At 40.3% G+C, this 18178-nt stretch overlaps 1 protein-coding gene across 4 annotated transcripts in view; it reads right to left on the reverse strand.

The window, feature by feature from the left end:
* Positions 1–13023, reverse strand: part of Ube2e3 (ubiquitin conjugating enzyme E2 E3) — a 59877-nt gene extending 46854 nt beyond the window's left edge. Inside the window, exons 1-3 of one of the 4 annotated variants that reach the window (XM_070019797.1) lie at positions 13007–13023; positions 10801–11022; positions 9013–9063 (exon numbers count right to left, since the gene is read on the reverse strand). In XM_070019797.1, coding sequence (XP_069875898.1) covers positions 9013–9063; positions 10801–10994 — 245 coding nt within the window. In that variant the 5' untranslated portion in view covers positions 10995–11022; positions 13007–13023. Of the gene's footprint in view, positions 1–9012; positions 9064–10800; positions 11023–11110; positions 11131–11501; positions 11523–12172; positions 12551–13006 lie in introns of those variants that run through there. The other 3 variants (XM_070019769.1, XM_070019778.1, XM_070019788.1) reach the window with 3 other exon arrangements.
* Between the last annotated feature and the right edge of the window lie 5155 nt (positions 13024–18178).

Here is an 18178-nt window from a genome sequence, read left to right on the forward strand (position 1 = left end):
TAAGCCATTTTGTAGTTTATCAAGGCCTTCTGACCAACTCATGTCTAATTTCCTAACCAAAGCACTTAAAACTGGCATCTGACCCTTCAACCCTGGCTGAATACTAGCTCCAAATGTCTGAGCTACAAAACAGAAGCATCATGGAGCTTAGTTATCTTATGTACAGCTACCCAGAAGAGTCGCTGTATTCACAGTGGATATTATATGAAGAAAAAAAAATAAACCTTTAAATATTGAGCCGTTAATTCTTGTAGGTGGAAAATCATTATAGCGTAGCAAAATTTCATGTCTATTTTTGAAAATCTAGAGTTCAAGGTCAGTCTGGGATTCCATAGGAGACTTTGTCTCAAAAGAGAGAGAGAGAGAGAGAGAGAGAGAGAGAGAGAGAGGTCTCTTTTTTTTTTTTTTTTTTTTGGTCAGTGGTGGGGTTGCACTCTGGGTCTGGGTGCTGTCCCTCAGCTCTTCAGCTCAAGGCTAGCACTCTACCACTTTAGCCACAGAACCACTTCCGGTTTTGAGTGATTTGTTTTTTTTTTTAATTTAATTTATAGGTTTTTAAAAAGAGGTAGCCGAGTAAGAACAGCACCACACATGTGGTATTCAGGTAAGGGGTAGGTTTATTCATCGTTCTGGCTGGCACCAGGCCATCTTGGTCCTCCACGCAGTGGGGAAAGGCCTGGGAAAGAGAGCTGGGAGATCTGGGAAAGAGAAAGAGCTGGGAAAGAGAAAAGAGCAAGAAAAGAGAGAAAAGAGCTAGAAAAGAGAGCATCTGGAAAAGAGGTGGGAAAGAGCAAGCTAGGAAAGAGAAGAGAGCTGGGAAAGAGAAGAGAAGGAAAGAGCTGAGAAAGAACTAGAAAAGAGCAGAGAGAGTGCTAGAAAAGAGAAGGGAGCTAGGAAAGAGAAGAGAAGGAAAGAGCTCAGAAAGAGCTAGAAAAGAGCAGAGAGAGCCTGAGTGATTTGTTGGAGATAAGAGTCTCACAGACTTTTCTGCCCGGGCTGGCTTTGAACTGAAATCCTCAGATCTCAGCCTTCTGAGCAGCTAGGATTACAGGTGTGAGCCACCAGCACTTGGCAGAAATGTCTCTTTTTCTAGCCTAATTGTCCTTAAATGCTGCAAGGCAAAATACATGAAAATGACACAGCTTGTATTCATGTATTAAAAGGTTCTTTACAATTTTGTTCATTAGAATAAGAGGGTTAAGAAATAATATTTTAAAGGTAGAATGGAAAAGTAATCCAATCCACAGACCTTAAAAATAAACTGACATTATAGTTTCACCTAAGTGAAAAGAACTTTAGTCTAAAACCAAGAATTTAACTTTTTTCTAGTTAAGCAGTAATAAAACAAAAATGCAATGACCCAAAAACAACAACTGAGAAACTGAAATCAACTATTAGGAAACACATGAAAGAAAAGCAGAGCCTGACTACAAATGCCCTTTCACCATGAACAGTCGTTGCTATATGGCTCCAAGAGAAGAAATAGAAAAGAAAGGAGGGAGCGAAGAGGGAGGAAGGAGAGAAAGAAAGGGAGAAAGGAAAGAACTCTCTTCTCTTCCCAATTCACCACAGACTCTCATTGGACAGATTCTAAAATCCTATAAGAACAGAATTTTGTATCCCTCTGGAGATAAGCTATTTTACAGTGTTGGAATCCCAAAAGCTCAAAGAGTCAAGGTTATTTTTTTATTAAGGTTGACACAAAATAGCTAACTTGGTGTTAGCAAAACCAAGACTAAACTGACCTGAAACTATTTGTACCAACTATCCCATTTAGGATGCATACTCATCATCTTTTGGCAGTAGTAAGGTTTGAACACAGGGGCTCAAGCTTGCTAGAGAGAAGCTGCCACTAAGACACGTGCCCCAGCATTTTTAGTATTTTTCTCATTTAGAGTCCTCAGGATTTTTGCCTGGGGCTAGCCTCAGATTACAATCTTCCTAGCTACTGCCTCCAACATAGGATCACAAGTGCATGCCACCAGACTCAGATTATTCACTGAGAATTGGTCTCACTACCTTTTTGGACTACACTGGCCTTTAACTTTTTGATCTTGCTTCCTGAGTAGCTGGAATTACAGCCATGAGTCACCCATTATACCAGCCATAAATTCTTGATTTAGAAGTAAGAACTGGATGGGCTGGGAAGGTGGCTCATTGGTAGAGTGCTTGCCTTGCATGCCTGAGGCCCTGGGTTCGATTCCTCAGCACCACATAAGCAAAATGAAAAAAGCCGGAAGTGGAGCTGTGGCTCAAGTGGTAGAGCACTAACCCTGAGCTGAAGAGTTGAGGGACAGCGCCCAGGCCCGGAGTTCAGGCCCCACGAATGGACCCCAAAAAAAGAAACAAGAATTGAAGCAACAGGTATCACATAAAAACAATAATCACACTGTATCATCTTGCTAAAATCTGAAAATTTCTGCATTCTGAAACACATCTGTCCCCAAAAGTTTGAAATAAAGGATTATAGAATTGTGGGAAAAGAAGAAACCTTTTGTTTGTTTTTGTTTGAAGGATGAACCTAGGACCACTCAGTCACTACTTAAACTATGCATCAATCCCTTTAGTTTTTATTTTGCCTTTGAGATGGGAACTGCTAGCTAACTTTGTAGGGGCTGGTCTCAAACTCAGAATCCTTCTGCCCTAAGATTCCAAGTGGCTGGGATTATAGGTTTGAATAAAATACCACACCTGACTTAGTGATGAAAATAAAAACAAATGAAGGGGCTGGGAAGGTGGCTCAGTGGTAGAGCACTTGCCTTGCATGCATGAGGCCCTGGGCTTGATTCCTCAGCACCACATAAGCAAAAAAAGAAAACAGCCAGAAGTGGTGCTGTGGCTCAAGTGGTAGAGCACTAGCCTTGAGCTGAAGAGTTGAGGGACAGCACCCAGGCCCAGAGTTCAGGTCCCACGACCAGACCCCAAAAAAATAATAATAATAAAAATAAAAATAAAAACAAAATGAAGAGCATGGCTTTTAATTAGTGTGTAATTCAATTAATGTAAATTATTTTCCAATGGTATTTTTCTTTGGTGTTATTTCAGCATTCATAGAACATAATAAATACAATCAACCTACAGACTGTGCTAGAGGTTATCACTGATAGAAGGCCTAAAAGAAATAAAAATACCGAACTAAAAATTTCTGCCTCAAAGGACCATAGAGCAGGTAGTCATGGTAAATGTTTCCGTTGTTAAGATATACATAAACCATAGAATTTGACTCATAGGGAGATAGAGACATCAGTTCAGAATAAGGTGTAAATTGTTACTCATCAGGCATCACTAATAAAACAGGAAAGCAGGGGCTGGGAAGGTGGCTCAGTGGTAGAGCGCCTGCCTTGCATGCCTGAGGCCCAGGGTTCGATTCCTCAGCACCACATAACCAAAAAGAAAAAAGCCGGAAGTGGCGCTGTGGCTCAAGCGGTAGAGTGCTAGTCTTGAGCTGAAGAGCTGAGGACCAGTGCCCAGGCCCAGAGTTCAGGCCCCACAACCAGACCCCCCCCCAAAAAAAAAATAAAACAGGAAAGCAGCCAAAGAAAACTATCCAAACCTTCAAGAGACAAATTACAAAAACAAGTATCTAAGTCAGTGTTTCTGAATCTCAGTACTAGTAAATTCTTTGGTCAGACAATTCTTTGTTATGGGAAGCTGAGCTACACATTATAGGGCATACAGAAGCCTTTCTGACTTCTATCCACCAAATGTGGTGGCCTACTTCTCCCCCATTTTTGAAAAACCAAACTGTCTCCAAGCATTGCTATTTGTCTGGAGGCCCTACTTAAGAATTACTCATCCAGATGCAAAAGAAAGATTAAAAATACAGACATTCCATTTTCTAAATTCTGATGTATCCAAACATAAATCTCAAAAGATATATGGAAAAAGTCACTTTCTGCTTCTCTAGATCTGTAACTGCTTCTTAACTCTATTTGTAGAAGAGCAAATAGAAGATAAAATTCTGGTTTGTGTAATTTATTTAATTTCTTGTGATACAGGGAATAGAACAAGAATGTCAGGTAATATCTCTAGCACTACCACTTGATCTATGCCTCCAGCTTTTTTACTTTAACTTCTTTTTGAAACAAGGTCTGAGTAACTTTGCTCAGGCTGGCCTCGAACTGATGATCCTACTGCCTCAGTTTGCACACTAGCTGGAAGACCTGACATAAAACATCACACCTGGCAATTTCTCTTCCCAATCTGATTGCCCTCATACTCTAACCAAGACTTACTGATTTTCCTGTTGATAACATAATCTATCTGCTGTTACAGTAACATAATCAAGGAGAAAAGAAGATAGAACACAATTTGCAGCATGTAGCTGCAAGGTACCATATAACATTTTTAAAAACATATACTGTCACTCCTTTTCTACATTCACTAGTTACACTAAATGTAATAGATGCCTAATAAAAATGTGACTTTTTTGCATTGAAAAGAAAATTGTTTTCAACCAGTCACTTCTTTGGAAAATGTTTTTAGACCAAAACTACTGGGCCCTTCTGCTTCATTGGTACATAGGAGGAAAATAATCAGAATTAGTGTTATCTATCATATGCATAATAGGATATATTAGATATTACAGTCATGTATGGATATTTAATAAATGTGCTCTAATGCAGTCATTGTTTTACCTGGTATTCTATCATACTTTAAGGTAAGCTATCATCCTGAGCTAAATTTTGCAAATTGATATATACCAATCTCAGTAAAATCATGAATTCTAATAAAAGGTATGTGAAAGAGGAAAGCAGCCATCATCTCTACATAAAAGTTATATTTACTGGGTAATCCTTGCATACTTTATTAATAATATCATTAATCTCATATATAAGGGTTTTATTTGTTTAGTAGCTTTGAACTCATGATCTTCTTATTTCTGCCTCCCAAGAGCTAAGGTAACAGAAGTACACAACCAGCTAACCTTATGAGTATTTTAAGGAATTATTTGTATTTGTTATCTATGTCCAATATTCTCAGCTATTTTTTTCACTTTAGTTCCAAAGAATATTAGTTTAATATGGCTAAAAACAAAGTGCTTGATAAACATTCACTAATTATGTGAAGAATTGGTTTAAGAAGAAATCATAGTGTATATCAACCAATTACAAGCCAGAAAGGCACAGCACACTGCTAAACTGTCTCTCCTCCTTTTATCTTCTCTGGCTACTTTGCTAACAGTTTATACAGTTAGAAAATGTTAAGTACATTCATTTCATTTTCACAACAATCCTGTGGGGAAGGGGTTATCATTTTAAACCTCATTTAACAAATTAAGAAAACTAAAGAACAAAAATATCCCTGAAATTAGGTAAAGTGACATGTCACTAAGCAGCAGAACATGTACCTAAACCTAGACAGTCCTGCTCCAGCATCAGAAATTTCAAATCCTAATACACAAACAATAGAACTGGAGTCTTGTAAAATTCAGGTTGTGGTTCAGTTCTGGTTACAGGGAAGGAATATGCTGCATTTCTCTCTAATCTGTGATTCAGGTCTAGCTCTTCTTCAGATCACACTGTCAGTAGTAGCAAGCTCTAGTCTACCAGTGAAAATAGAGGGAAGTATATATACCTTTAGAAGGCAGAGTTCATTTTCAATTAAGATTATGGTTCTGACAACTTCTTGTTTACCACAACCACTTTCTAATTTTTAAGGATTATGTTAACAAAATTTGCAAACACCAGATTTCAGGTTTTACTTGTCAATGTATTATGAATTATATTGAGTTAAAATGGTAATACCTCTGATATCTAAAAGCTATCTTGAAATATCCCTAGACAATCCATACCTTACATAGATTCAATTGAAACACATTAAAGAATACTTTAGAAATATACATGTGACTTTTCATATATGCAGAAAATTTAGGACAAATTAGAAATCCAGAACCTTGCTAAAATCTTTTAATTTGCACACTGTAAAAAAGGTAAGGATACTCTCTAGGAAACTGATTGTGACATTTGTCTTAAAACACATTACTTAACAATTGTAGTCAATATCAGAGAAATGCCTACAATACACTTTCTCTTCACTCATTGGTATACCAATTATTTATATCTGAACCCAAAATACAAGATAGAAAGACTACAAACTTAAACCAATAAGTAAAAATTATACTTATGAATTGTGGCTCATGTCTGTAATTCTAACACATGTGAGGCTAAAGCAGATGGATTCCAAGTTCCACATAGTGGAACCTGGAGCTACACAGTGAGACCTCCAATAAATAAATAAATAAGTAAATAATTGGAGTGTCTTTACCATTTTTTTACTATTAGAAAAAGAAATTATCCTATCAACTTATAATCAAAATATTTAAGGCCATATACTTAACATCCTAAGATCACCCTAGGTGATGAGAGATAACTATATAGGCTAAAGACTATTAATTAAAAAAAAGGAAGGAATTTGTGAGAAATCTTTCAACTTTGGTAATATTAGTTCTGCTTAGTTTTCCTCTATTTCATTCAACATTTTCCTGTATACACAGATATACTTTACATTTGTTCACTGAAGAGAAATTAAGTCCATCCATACTTTAACCAGGTAGGAAAAATCAGATCCAAAACCAGAATGAAATTCTGATTAAATAACTACACATGGAAGTCAAAAGTATTAGGTTTCATAGATCACAGACAATATGAAATCACATATTCTAAATGTACTTATAAATGTGAGATACCATTTTAATTATAGCCTATATAAGTTTACACTATATAATCACCATAAAACTAAGAATTCTCATTCAAGTACCTACAGATTAAAAGAACACAGACCACAATCTATCACAGATCTGACACAAGGTAAAAATACAAAGTGTTTCTGTCAAAATGATAAAATGCTTCCATTACACATTCAATATTCCAAATTCCTCTTTAGGACAAGGACAGACCTTCTACCAAAAAGAATCTTAAGAAATTTACATATGAAGCACACTCCCCCAAAAAAGAGCACACTCCCCCAAATAATATGAAATTCTAATTCTTTACAAAGGTTTACATACATATTTTTATCACTTAAACAGCTACAAAGAAACCCAGTTACTAAAGAACTACATAAGTAAAAGGTGTCATCAGCAACAACTGACAATCCTCAGAGATATGATAAAAGAAAAACAAATGAACATTCCAGGTTATTGTGCAAAAGTAAGGCCACAGTTTCACAATTTCACTATTCTAATCACATTATTTCACAGACATAAATGTAACTTGGCATATGAAGCAAAAAATACAGGATGAGTGAAACTTTCTCTAAGTAAGATTCTACTTCCTCTAAAAAAATCCTTGATGACTGTGGAAAAGCTCCTAAACTGAACACTGAGAGTAGATTTCTATACAAATTGCACCACAAGACAACTGTTCAGAGGGATTCAACACATGCCTTGCTCTGTCAATTCACTTATTTGTACCATTTGAGAAAATCAACAGAGCCTTAACAAAATGTTTGACATCACACACAATTTTAAAACATTTGCGAGTTTTGAACTGATAGATCATTACATCCTTCACAATGGAAAATAGAATACACCTTGCTAGGTAATTGATTCTTCCAAAAAGCAAAATGAACTTGACCTCCTTAAATGACTGAAGATTTGACATATCATTTAGAAGACTGAAACAAATACTTTGATTTACTTGTTCTCTACAGAAGCATTCTTAAACAAAAATAGAACACAGACACTAAACTAAAATGGTCAAAAAGGAAATACCAAATTTAACAACACAATACTACAAGTTTAATTCCACAATATTATTATTTCAATGCATAATCAGGATTCTTAAAATTCTATATTCTTTATACTATACTAAATTTTCAAAATCCAATGTGTATTTCCTATTTTTAGCCTATGTCACTTCAGACTAGCCACAACTGAAATGGTCAACAGCCAGATGTGGCTGGAGGCTACATTACTGAACACAATTCCTAAGTAATACTTTGATTTGACATACCGTGATCTGTTTATAGTTAGTTCACAATCATGTCTGCTAAGCTGAATAGCTGTGACTACAACATAAGCAAAGCTGCTAATCCACTGGTAACTCAGGATCGGATCACCTCATATGAAGATCTGGTTACCACACATAATAAGACACAAATAAATTACACTCTAGTATGTCTTCATAAAAGTGGACTTCAGAGACGATTCTGATTAACACAAGTGAACACAATTTGTAGAAAAACCTGAGACACCAAAAATATATCAAACACAACACTGCCTTAATTCTAGCAGCTACTCTCATTTTTGCATACCTATCACTATGCCAATTATTTACAATATTGCTCTAAATTTGTTGCGCTTTGTAAGCTACATGGCCACTATGCAAAAGTAAGCAGTGTACTATAGAATATAAAATGAAAAAAAAATGTTGAGGAAAAAAATTATCAACTAGATATTTTTAATACAGCTTATGCCAGTGCCAGTCAGCCATCCAAAATTAAGTGAGTTTCACTAGAATTCTCCCCTTCTTAAAATTTCAACCTACTTACTGCTTATTAAGAATTTTCCCAAGTAATTAGAATATTTGCCGAAAATGTAAATAATTCCAACAATGCACACTCTAGAAAACACCACCATTAGCTTAGCATATAAAACTTGTCCTTAAGGCAAGTTTCTGAATAGATCAGACAACTACACATTCAGCTATTTCTAAATTTGGAAGTTCAGTTTAAATTGTACGCAAGTTACTTTAAAATTTAAATTTTTAGAAGTTATAGCACTGCACTTGTGAATATACATGTTCTATAGAAATACAAAGAAAAATCAACACCATTTCATACTGCCACCAAGAAACACAAAATCATTATATTCACAAGTCTATAATATATGATTCAAAGAGTGTTTTTTCTTGAGTTTTATTTAATTCATCTAGGCAGTTTTTGTTTAATGCACTTGCAAAGCAAGCAAACACAGCTAGCTTTTCCTGCTGTGCACACTGCAGACACAATCATTAATCTCTTAATATTTTTTTCACAATTAGAATTCAAAAAAAAGATTCATTTCTTTACCTGCAGTTTGGAGGAGGATCAAGGGTTATTTCGGCTAGTTCCTTCTGAATTCTGTTAGTGAAATGAGAACAGACAAAAAGGATTTGAGAGAGTCTACAGAATAACCGGGGAATTACACTGCCCTCTACCACCAAGCAGTTAAATGCAAGGCTGGCTTTGCCTTCAGTAATGCTAACATGGCTGCTTCCTCTTTGTTCTCAGAGGCATAACCCAAATCCCTTAACAGAAACTTTACAGCTTTTTTTCCTCAGTTGCTACTGTAAAAGTAAGTCATTTACACCTGATTTGAGAAATAGTACATCACCACTACTCAGTAAAGGATATAAAATCTATTTTAAAACACTTTTTACCAAAGAAATTCTCTTTTCAAGCTTATATGCAAATGAGACAAAAAGGGAGGAGGGAAAACACTACAATATTTGACAATGACTTCAAGTAACTTTTACACAGGTAAAAATTAACAAGCTACAGAGGAGTACCTTAATGGTTTTGACAATATTTTATCTATCAAAAGAAAGTTTGAAATTTACAAATATCTTTCCACCAATGAAAAACTTACAGACTATCTGATATTCTTATTTAACTATGACTGTTTCTTTGACCTTAGGAACACCATTCAAATTTTATACATTTAGGGGAGAAGAGAATAAGATATATAGCCTCGAGTTAAGGGGCAAAAACTGTTCTGGTTTTCTATGCTTTAAAATTTAAGACATGTTTCATTCATTTGTACACAAAATTACAACAAATTAAGGACTTTAAAATTACTCTGAATACTGCTGCTGCTCAGTAAAAGGTTTTGTATTAATAACTGATTAAAAGAGCAGAATGGCAAAAGTAATCTGAATCACTGTACAATGAAACATCTGATCAGTTTTTGTATTTTCCTTTCATATGTCAGGAAAAATGACAAAAGGTAGACAGTAGTTAATGCTGTACACACACTTCATATACAATCACTACTTCTACTAGACAATTCAAACACTACCACCAAAGGAGTCTCAGTGACAATTTTTTTTTTTTGTCAACACAGAATAAGTCAACAGGAAACAAATGATCTTTCACTTATACCCAACAAAATATGTTTCTCCTGATGTTGAGTAGTAATGTGTCAAGTATATCCACAAGTTTGGGAGAGAAGAGGAAGGCATAAAGACAATGTACGTTTTCAATCATCAAGTGACATCTAAAATTATTAATGGCTACTTTTCACTTTTATTTGCCCTAACAATGAGGCAGGTTAGTCGTAAATTAACTACAGAAAAGGTCTGCCTGTGATTCAGGAGTTAAAGTCTTGTTTGTAAAAATGTAGGCAAATTTAAAGCACAATTTAAAGTGTGCTTTCAAATACAGCCAAGGCCTTGGCATTTACAAATTTTCTGGCAAATGTAATAAATTCTGAGCAGTAAGTTTTACTTAGAGATATTACTGATCTCCAGATGTGTCAATTTCACTGGAAAGTGTGACTTACAAAAAGAAACATCTCCAATGTACCCATCCAATTTGGGTTCACTGAAATTTCCTTGTCAATTCTTCATCTGTCAGAATATTATTTTAATCTCTACTGGAAGACACTCTTCATCATGTTACCAACACACAGAATAAGTTTCTTAAAAGTATAGTTCTATGGAGGTTGCTACATGCCACCTAAAGAATGACAACTCACTCAAGTACACATAAAATTAGTGGGAAAGTATTCCTGAACTATTGCTACTGATGCAAAATCAGGGAAAGGGACCAATGGCTTGGAAGACTAACAGTGTGCTTAACCCTCATTTTAAACATTACCTTTTAGCACTAGTGGATAACTTAGCAGTGGTTTTGCTAGAGAGTTTGGTGTTTTTCTTCTGCTGGGTGGCAGAGGGTTTTCTTTCTTCCTGTTCTTCAGGCTCTGGAGCGGCTGGGTCTCTCTGGTCCGCATCTGAACTGCCACTGCTGGTACTGGGGCTCTCATCATCGGACCTTTGCCTATCACTGGACATTTTGGTGAAGTGATCGCTTGGAAAACTTCTAAAGGGAAAGGAGGAGGAGAGGGGAGGTGTTAAACCTAAGAGATGAACCAACAATGTTGTTTTTTTTTTCTTCCCTTAATATTTACCTACAATCCTATTTAAAAGGCTTCAGAAGTGCTCTCCCTTATTTCGTGGTAAGACAAGGTTAAAGGGGCGGTGAGAGGTCTTCCCCAGGTTTCCAGCATGCTGGGATTTAGCCAACGCAAGTTGGAAAACCCACTCACATTTGTTTTTTCCATCCCTTTCACCATCTATCAATTGTCTACTTTCTCAGAAGGCATGAAACAGATTTGCCAGGGAACTTAGGCAGCAAGCATTAATAACATATGACACGCTGTAAATAACAGATCTCGCTGAAAAATGTTAAAAAGAAAAGTCACTCCTCACGTCTAAATATTTACAGACTGACATTGGTCAGAGGTACCAAATTCCCCTTCCGCGGGGAAAACATCCCCCGTTAATCACCCATATGCTCACTGGAGGTGGCGGCTCCGGCTCCAGGCACGTACAGCCTTTAAACACGCCACTTGGAATTAAAAGAACCCAGCCAGCGAGCCGCCCGCCCTCCGCCGTTCCCCCGGCCGGCCGCGAAGGTCCCCGGCCCGGCCCGAGCTGCCAGCCCGGGCCGCCGCGAGGGATCCGAACGGCACCGTGTGCACGGCTCGCCGGGCCGCCCCGCCGCCTCGCTCCGCTTCTACATCACGGACCGACATTTTGTCCAAAATAACGAAAAGGCGGAGAAGGTGGAGGGGGTGGGGGGGGGAGGAGAGGGAAGCATGAAATGTAGAGAGAGAATGAGAGAAAAAGCTCGAGGGAAAAACAAAACAAACAAACAAACAAAAGCCCCAAGAAGTGCAACAAATTTCCGCGGCCGGCGGCGGCGGCGGCCACGCAGCTCCGCGGCCCTTTGTGGGGAGGGCCGCGCTGGGGGCCGCGGGCAGCGCTCACCGCGCCGCCGGGCGCCCGGGGATGCGAGAGCCGGCCGGCCCCGGCCCCGGCTCGCGGCTCGCGGCTCCCGGCTCGCCGACCCCGGCGGCCGCCGCCGGGCGCCCGGCGCGAACAAAGCTGCGGCCCCCGCCCCCTCCCCCGCCGCCGCCGCCGCCCCGCCGCCCCCCCCCTCCACGCGGCCCCCGGCCCCGCCGCCTTACCTCGGCCGCCCGCCCGGCCCGCTCGCGCGCCGCTACGCTGTGGGGGAGGGAGAGCAAAAAAAAAAACCCTTCCTCAAGGAAATGGAGGCAGCCGGGGGGGAAGGGGGGAGGGAAAAAAAAGAAGCCGAGGAGGCTCCGGCCGGGGAGCGTGGAACATTGAGAGTCGGAGGGGGCTGTGCAGTGCCCGGCTGCGGCCGGAGGGTGGCGCCGCCCCGCGCCTTCGGAAAGCAGGGGGTGGGAGCTCGGCTGGGGCGAGGGCGCGAGCTCCCGGCGAGGCGGAGGGACGCGGGAGACCCCCGCGCGCTGTGGCCTCCCGCCGCCGTCGCCGTCGCCGTCGCCCGGCTCGGATCCTCCCGGCCGCGCAGTCAGCAAGTTCCGAGCGGGGGAGGGGCGGGCGCGGCGGCGGTGCGCGTGCTCGCTGCTTGCCTGGCGGAGGGGCGCGCGCCGCCGGCGCCCCACGGGAGCGCGCTGCTCCTGCGCGCGGCCGCGCGCGCGCTCTCCCGTCCTCTTTTTCTCTCTGCTTCTCTCTCGCGCTCTCTCTCTCTCTCTCTCTCTCTCTGCGCCTCCTTATACCCGGTGGGAGAGGGAGGGAAAGCGCACGCGTCTCCCCGCGCGCGGCCCGGACAAAGAGCGCCACGGGGACCCGGCGGACTGGCCCCTGCGCCCTGGGCCACCAGAGCCCGTGCTGGAGAGGGCGGGGGCGCGGGCGCCGTCCCGCGGGGCCGCTGGGTGGCTTCCGGCCTGGGCCCGCCTCCCGGGGCCCGGCTGCCCATTGGACTAACCGGCCTGCTCCCCCGTCGGGGGGCCGCGTGCATCCCGGCCTCCCCCCCATACCTGTCTCGGGCTGGAGGCGGCTGTGGAGTGGCCCTCCGCCCGGGGCGCTGGGGACGAGGCCGGGCACGCGGGCGGAGGAGAGCTGCCTGTGGCCCCTCGTGGGAGCTCGAGGAAGGGGCAGGATGGGCCCCGGGGCCTTGGGGAGGTAAATGAGATTAGGGAACCCACCTCTGCCGAGCTCCGCCTCGCCGCCTACGACTGTCGCATGCAGGGGAGATTGCCCTGTGGATGCTTTGAAAACTTAAAAAAAAGGAAGAAAGAAAAACAAAAACCAAAAAGGAACACATTTTTTTAAATGTCCCGCTCAAGCTTTTTTGAAGTGGAGGCGGAGAGTTGCGAAGAAGGGCGTGAGGTTAGATGTTGACACTGCTTCAAGTGTGTGCTCCCTTGCTGGATGGACATCAGATCTGGAAAGAAAATCCCTGCTGGATGCTAAGTGAGAATATCCGGAATCGCTTTAGGGGGGATCTTGGGTTCCATTCTGCCATCCTTTTCACGGAAGCCTCAGGTGGACCCTGCAGTTTTGGCCCCAGGCAGCCCAGACCCTCCTCAGCTACTGAGAACTTGTTCCAGTGATGGAACAAAGCCTCAAAGGAATTTGTGGATTCCACTCCCACCAGTGTGCAGGGGAAGGAGTGTTAGGAGAGGAGCCAGGAACTGGATGAGCTACTAGAGATAAAGAAGACGCGATGAGATAACAGTGATTTTCCTCCAAATAGAAAAAAAAAAGTTTTGGTAGGATTACTCACAATTCTGAGATACTGAGTTATAACTTTCCAAAGACATGGGCATTTAGTGAACTTTGAGGGGGACTATATGATAGTAGGTACGAGGTATTTACTTGTGCAGTTTCTGTGTGACTAAAGACAGGTTTCCCCTTCTAAGACATCCCAGTCCAGAAATAATACAGACAGTTCATTCATCAGGCAGATAGGCAGGAAGGATATATCTGTCAGAATGACCACGAAGTAAGTCTCTGGTCCCAAGAAAAAGGTGATGTGTATGTCCATGTACATTTGGCTACATTTTAGAGTGCATGTGAGAAGTTGTTGGTGAAGATATACACAAAAAATTCTCCCACCTGTATACTTAGGTGATAAGAAAGCAACAGGCAGATAATTTGAAATTCATGCAATGAACTGATTGGAATGCTGAGCTGTGCTATATGTGAAAGGTGAGTTCTTTATAGGCAAAAACAGCCTGAAAGCCCAGAAGCCAAATGCTAGTAAGATTTGGTCAGAACCTGGAGAAGGAGAAATAAAGATACTTAATAGTGTTTTCACCAAATACTCTACAAAGGAAACCCGTGAAAAAGAAAGAGAAAGAGAGAACTGGATTCTGGCCTCAATTACCGAATTTATGTGACCTCCCAGCAAAGGTGGGAGATGCTTTAATGAAAGGAGAGGGTATTAAGAGGTTCTAAGTCTTCTCTTGTTCAAAAATTCCATGATTCTTTGGGGAGTTGAGAACCATGCAGTTCCACTCAGCAAAATATTTAGGACCTACCTTAATGCTTGAGAAATTGAAAATGCTGATAACCAAACTTAATGTCTGGTGGGGCCGGGAGCCAGTAGGCTATGGAATGAGTAGTGAGACATTAAAGGAGTAGCAAAATGACAATAGAACATTATTAACCATCAGTTAATAACTAGTAATAGTGTTGTTAATTCACCTTGGGGTTGTGGGGAGGGGGCATAGATCAAAGAAGGAACATTGGTCTAGGCCTGGAGAGATCAATAGGCCTAGTGATAATGCAGATAACATAGATAATGTTCTTTACAAAACAGTGGGAATGTAATGGGCATCAGATAAATAATACTTTCCATATTGTTAAAGTCACCAGAAAGAGAATGAATGGCTCTGTAAGTTTAGAGAGACTATCGGCCTGCCCTGCTAATATTAGGTGCCCAGCTACCTCATTCAGCTGACTTATGGGGGAGTACCAATGATTCTTTCCAGTTCACAGCTCTCCTTTAAGGAAACGTGACATTGCAGTCTTGACAGAACCAACTTCCAAGTTATGAATTGTTTCTAATCTGAACTTCTTACAGGACACCATGTTTTATACTTATTTTATGTTTCTTGTTTTTGCTATCTTTGAAATTGGAGATTATGTTTTATTGGCATTGCTAGAGAAATATAAATTTAACCCAATACAAATTATTTCATAAAATACATAACAAAAAATTCCCAAAAGGCATTTGAAAATAGTACAACAAAACAGACACCAGCTGCCACAAGAATATTGTTTCCACCATTCCTTTTTCTCTTGTTTCCATGGGGTCTGCCACCATCTCACAATTTTGAGAAGACCAGAGTAAAAGATACTAAATCCAATTGCAAAAGATATTGCCATAATTACCTCCATTCTGCTTTTCTGCCAAATGTAACCAAAAGGAATTGTATTGTAAGAGCAGATAGAGATAAAACAATCTCTAGAACCTTTACATCTGGATGCTTTAGGAGATGCTTTTCCATGGACCTTCAGGAGTACACAGAGAGGGGGAAGAAGAGGGGGAGGGAGAGAATTTGAATTGCCTAAGAACTAAATTGAGTGACTGCAGTGAGTTTTACAGATCTTAACCACATGATCAGCAGCATACCTCACATAGATATAGAATAAAAACTTAGTTATTTCTTTTTTGAATTTGTTCTTTTTTTTTTTTTTTTTTTGGCTGGTCATGGGGCCTGAACTCTGGGCCTGGGTGCTGTCCCTCAGCTCTTCAGCTCAAGGCTAGCACACTACCACTTGAGCCATAGCGCCACTTCCGGCTTTTTCTGCTTATGTGGTACTGAGGAATCGAACCCAGGGCCTCATGCATGCAAGGCAAGCATTCTACCACTGAGCTACCTTCCCAGCCCCTTCTTTTTTGAATTGTAGGGTGCTTTAGTTTCTTTCTGGTTTACTAAGAAGTAATTTCTGAGCCTGGCTTTAGATCATATAAAGCTGGTATTTACGGTTGTCTCAGTGCTTTGGACCACCAAAGTCCAATACACCACTTATCGTTTAGGTGTAACGTATTTGCAACCTGTGTGCAAATTGCATGCCATACCAGAAAAAAAAATGAGCTTTTGCTGGGAAGATTCAAATATCTTAGTTTGACATCATGGACTTCAAAGTGCCTAACTCAGGGATCATTTCTTGCATTTTTTCTTTGACATATATTTGATAGAGTAAATGCCAAGGGACAAAAAAAAAAGATGTCTTTTTCTTAAAGAATTTATACAAATGAGTGCTAAGTGTAAAAAACATGATCAAGAACTTTTTTTAAAGAAATGTTCATTTTATTTATTAAAAAGTAAAGATATAGAAACAAGAGGTCTTTTTTTGTTGTTGACCTTGTTGTTGTGAATATACTGTATCAAGTTCTTTCTTTTTATTTATTTTTTCTTTTTCCCTTTGGTTTATCCCTGGTAGTCATTGTTTTTGATTCTGGCCCTGTGTCTTGTGTGTACATTTATCTGATTTAGGGAAGGGAAGGGGAATGACAAAATGGTGAAACAAAGACAGAGGGTGAACCAATACAACAGTGATGCCCACAAGACACTATGTTTGACATGAACTATACAACTTCGGGGAGGGCAGGGAGGGAGGAGGGATAGTGGGAGAAAAATGAAGTGGGTAACAATGTTGGACAAGAAATGCACTCATTACCTTATTTATGTAATTAATACCACTGTACAACACCTTTACAACAAAATAAAAATTTTTAGAAAGAAAGAAATATAAAATGTGGGTGGGGAAAGGAGGGAAAAAGTGGGAGAGAGCAAGGGAAGGGTTAACATTCTTTAAAAAGATACGTACTCTTTTTCTGACTTACATAATTGTAACCCCTCTGTACATAACTTTTACAATAATAATAAGGTGAAATACAAAAGAAAATAAGAAAGCCATAAAAAAAGAAATAAACAAGGAGGAGGAGGAGGAAAAGAAGAAGAAGAGGATGAGGAGGAAGTGGAGGAGGAGGAAGAAGAAGAGGAAGAAGAAGAAGCCACTAGGTGCGGGTGGCTGACACCTATAATCCTAACTATACAGAAAGCTAAGATCGGAGAATTGAAGTTCAAAGCCATGCTTGGCAGGAAACTCCAAGAGACTTCAATTAACCACCAAAAAGCCAGAAGTGGAGCTGTGGCTCAAGTGGTAAAGGGCTAACCTTGAGCACAAAAGCTAAGATACAGCACCCAGGCTCTGAGTGTGAGCCCTAGAACTGGGCACAAGAAAGAAAAAAAAAAGCCACATGTAGTGGTTCCTTTCTATAATCCCAGTATTCTGAGACAGGAGGATTGAGCATTTGAGGCTATCCTAAGCTATATAGAATTCTAGGATAAGCAAAAAAAATAGTAAAGAAAAAGGGAAGGAGGTAGAGAAGAAGGTGAGGGAAAGAGGGAGGGAGAGGAGAGGAGGGGAGGGGAAGAAAGGAGAAAGGAAGGAATGGACCCAAAAGGAGATCTTTACCATATAAAAGCCATGATTTTTAATGATTATAATCATTGCAAGCAATCCACTTTGTCCATTTCCAAGGATAGTAAAAGGTAGTATAATCCTTTGGAAAAGTAATTTGGAACTTTTATTGATAACCCAAAGTATAGTAATACCTTTGACCAAATTTCAACATTGAACTCAGCACCTCTTACTTGCCTTTCAGACAGCCCTTTGTTTTTTACTCTCCTATGCCTGAGCTGGCCTGGACTACCACCCTCCTATTTGTGCTCCTTTGTGTCACAAAGGAATATGACAGGCTCAGGTCATTGTACGCAGCCACTGTACTGCATCCAGCTAAGAAATATACCTCAAGGAAACATTATAAATGTGGGAAAGTTAACAATGAAAAGTTAGAAATGTCCAACTATAGGAAAATACTCAAACCAAGTCACTCACACAATAAGATTTACAGTAAATTAATACAACTATGGAGGCAAAAGCATTAGAAAGGATTTTGATCACATGCAGAATTTTGTCTAGTTCATGCACTGTGAAATCAGGACTCTAACACAAGTAAATGCTTAACAAATATCATCAAATGATTATGCACATACTTTTACAACTTGCTAAGACAAAAATATCTGAATGGGCCTGCTTTCACAAAAAGTGGGGAAAGATGTGAATAAATGCAAAGCTACTAATCTTGGTGAAAATTAATACTGCTTTATTTTAACCAATTTCAATTAAAT

Source organism: Dipodomys merriami, unplaced genomic scaffold (assembly GCF_024711535.1).
Source record: "Dipodomys merriami isolate MVZ:Mamm:240054 unplaced genomic scaffold, mDipMer1.0.p SCAF_1, whole genome shotgun sequence".
Lineage (NCBI taxonomy): Eukaryota > Metazoa > Chordata > Mammalia > Rodentia > Heteromyidae > Dipodomys > Dipodomys merriami.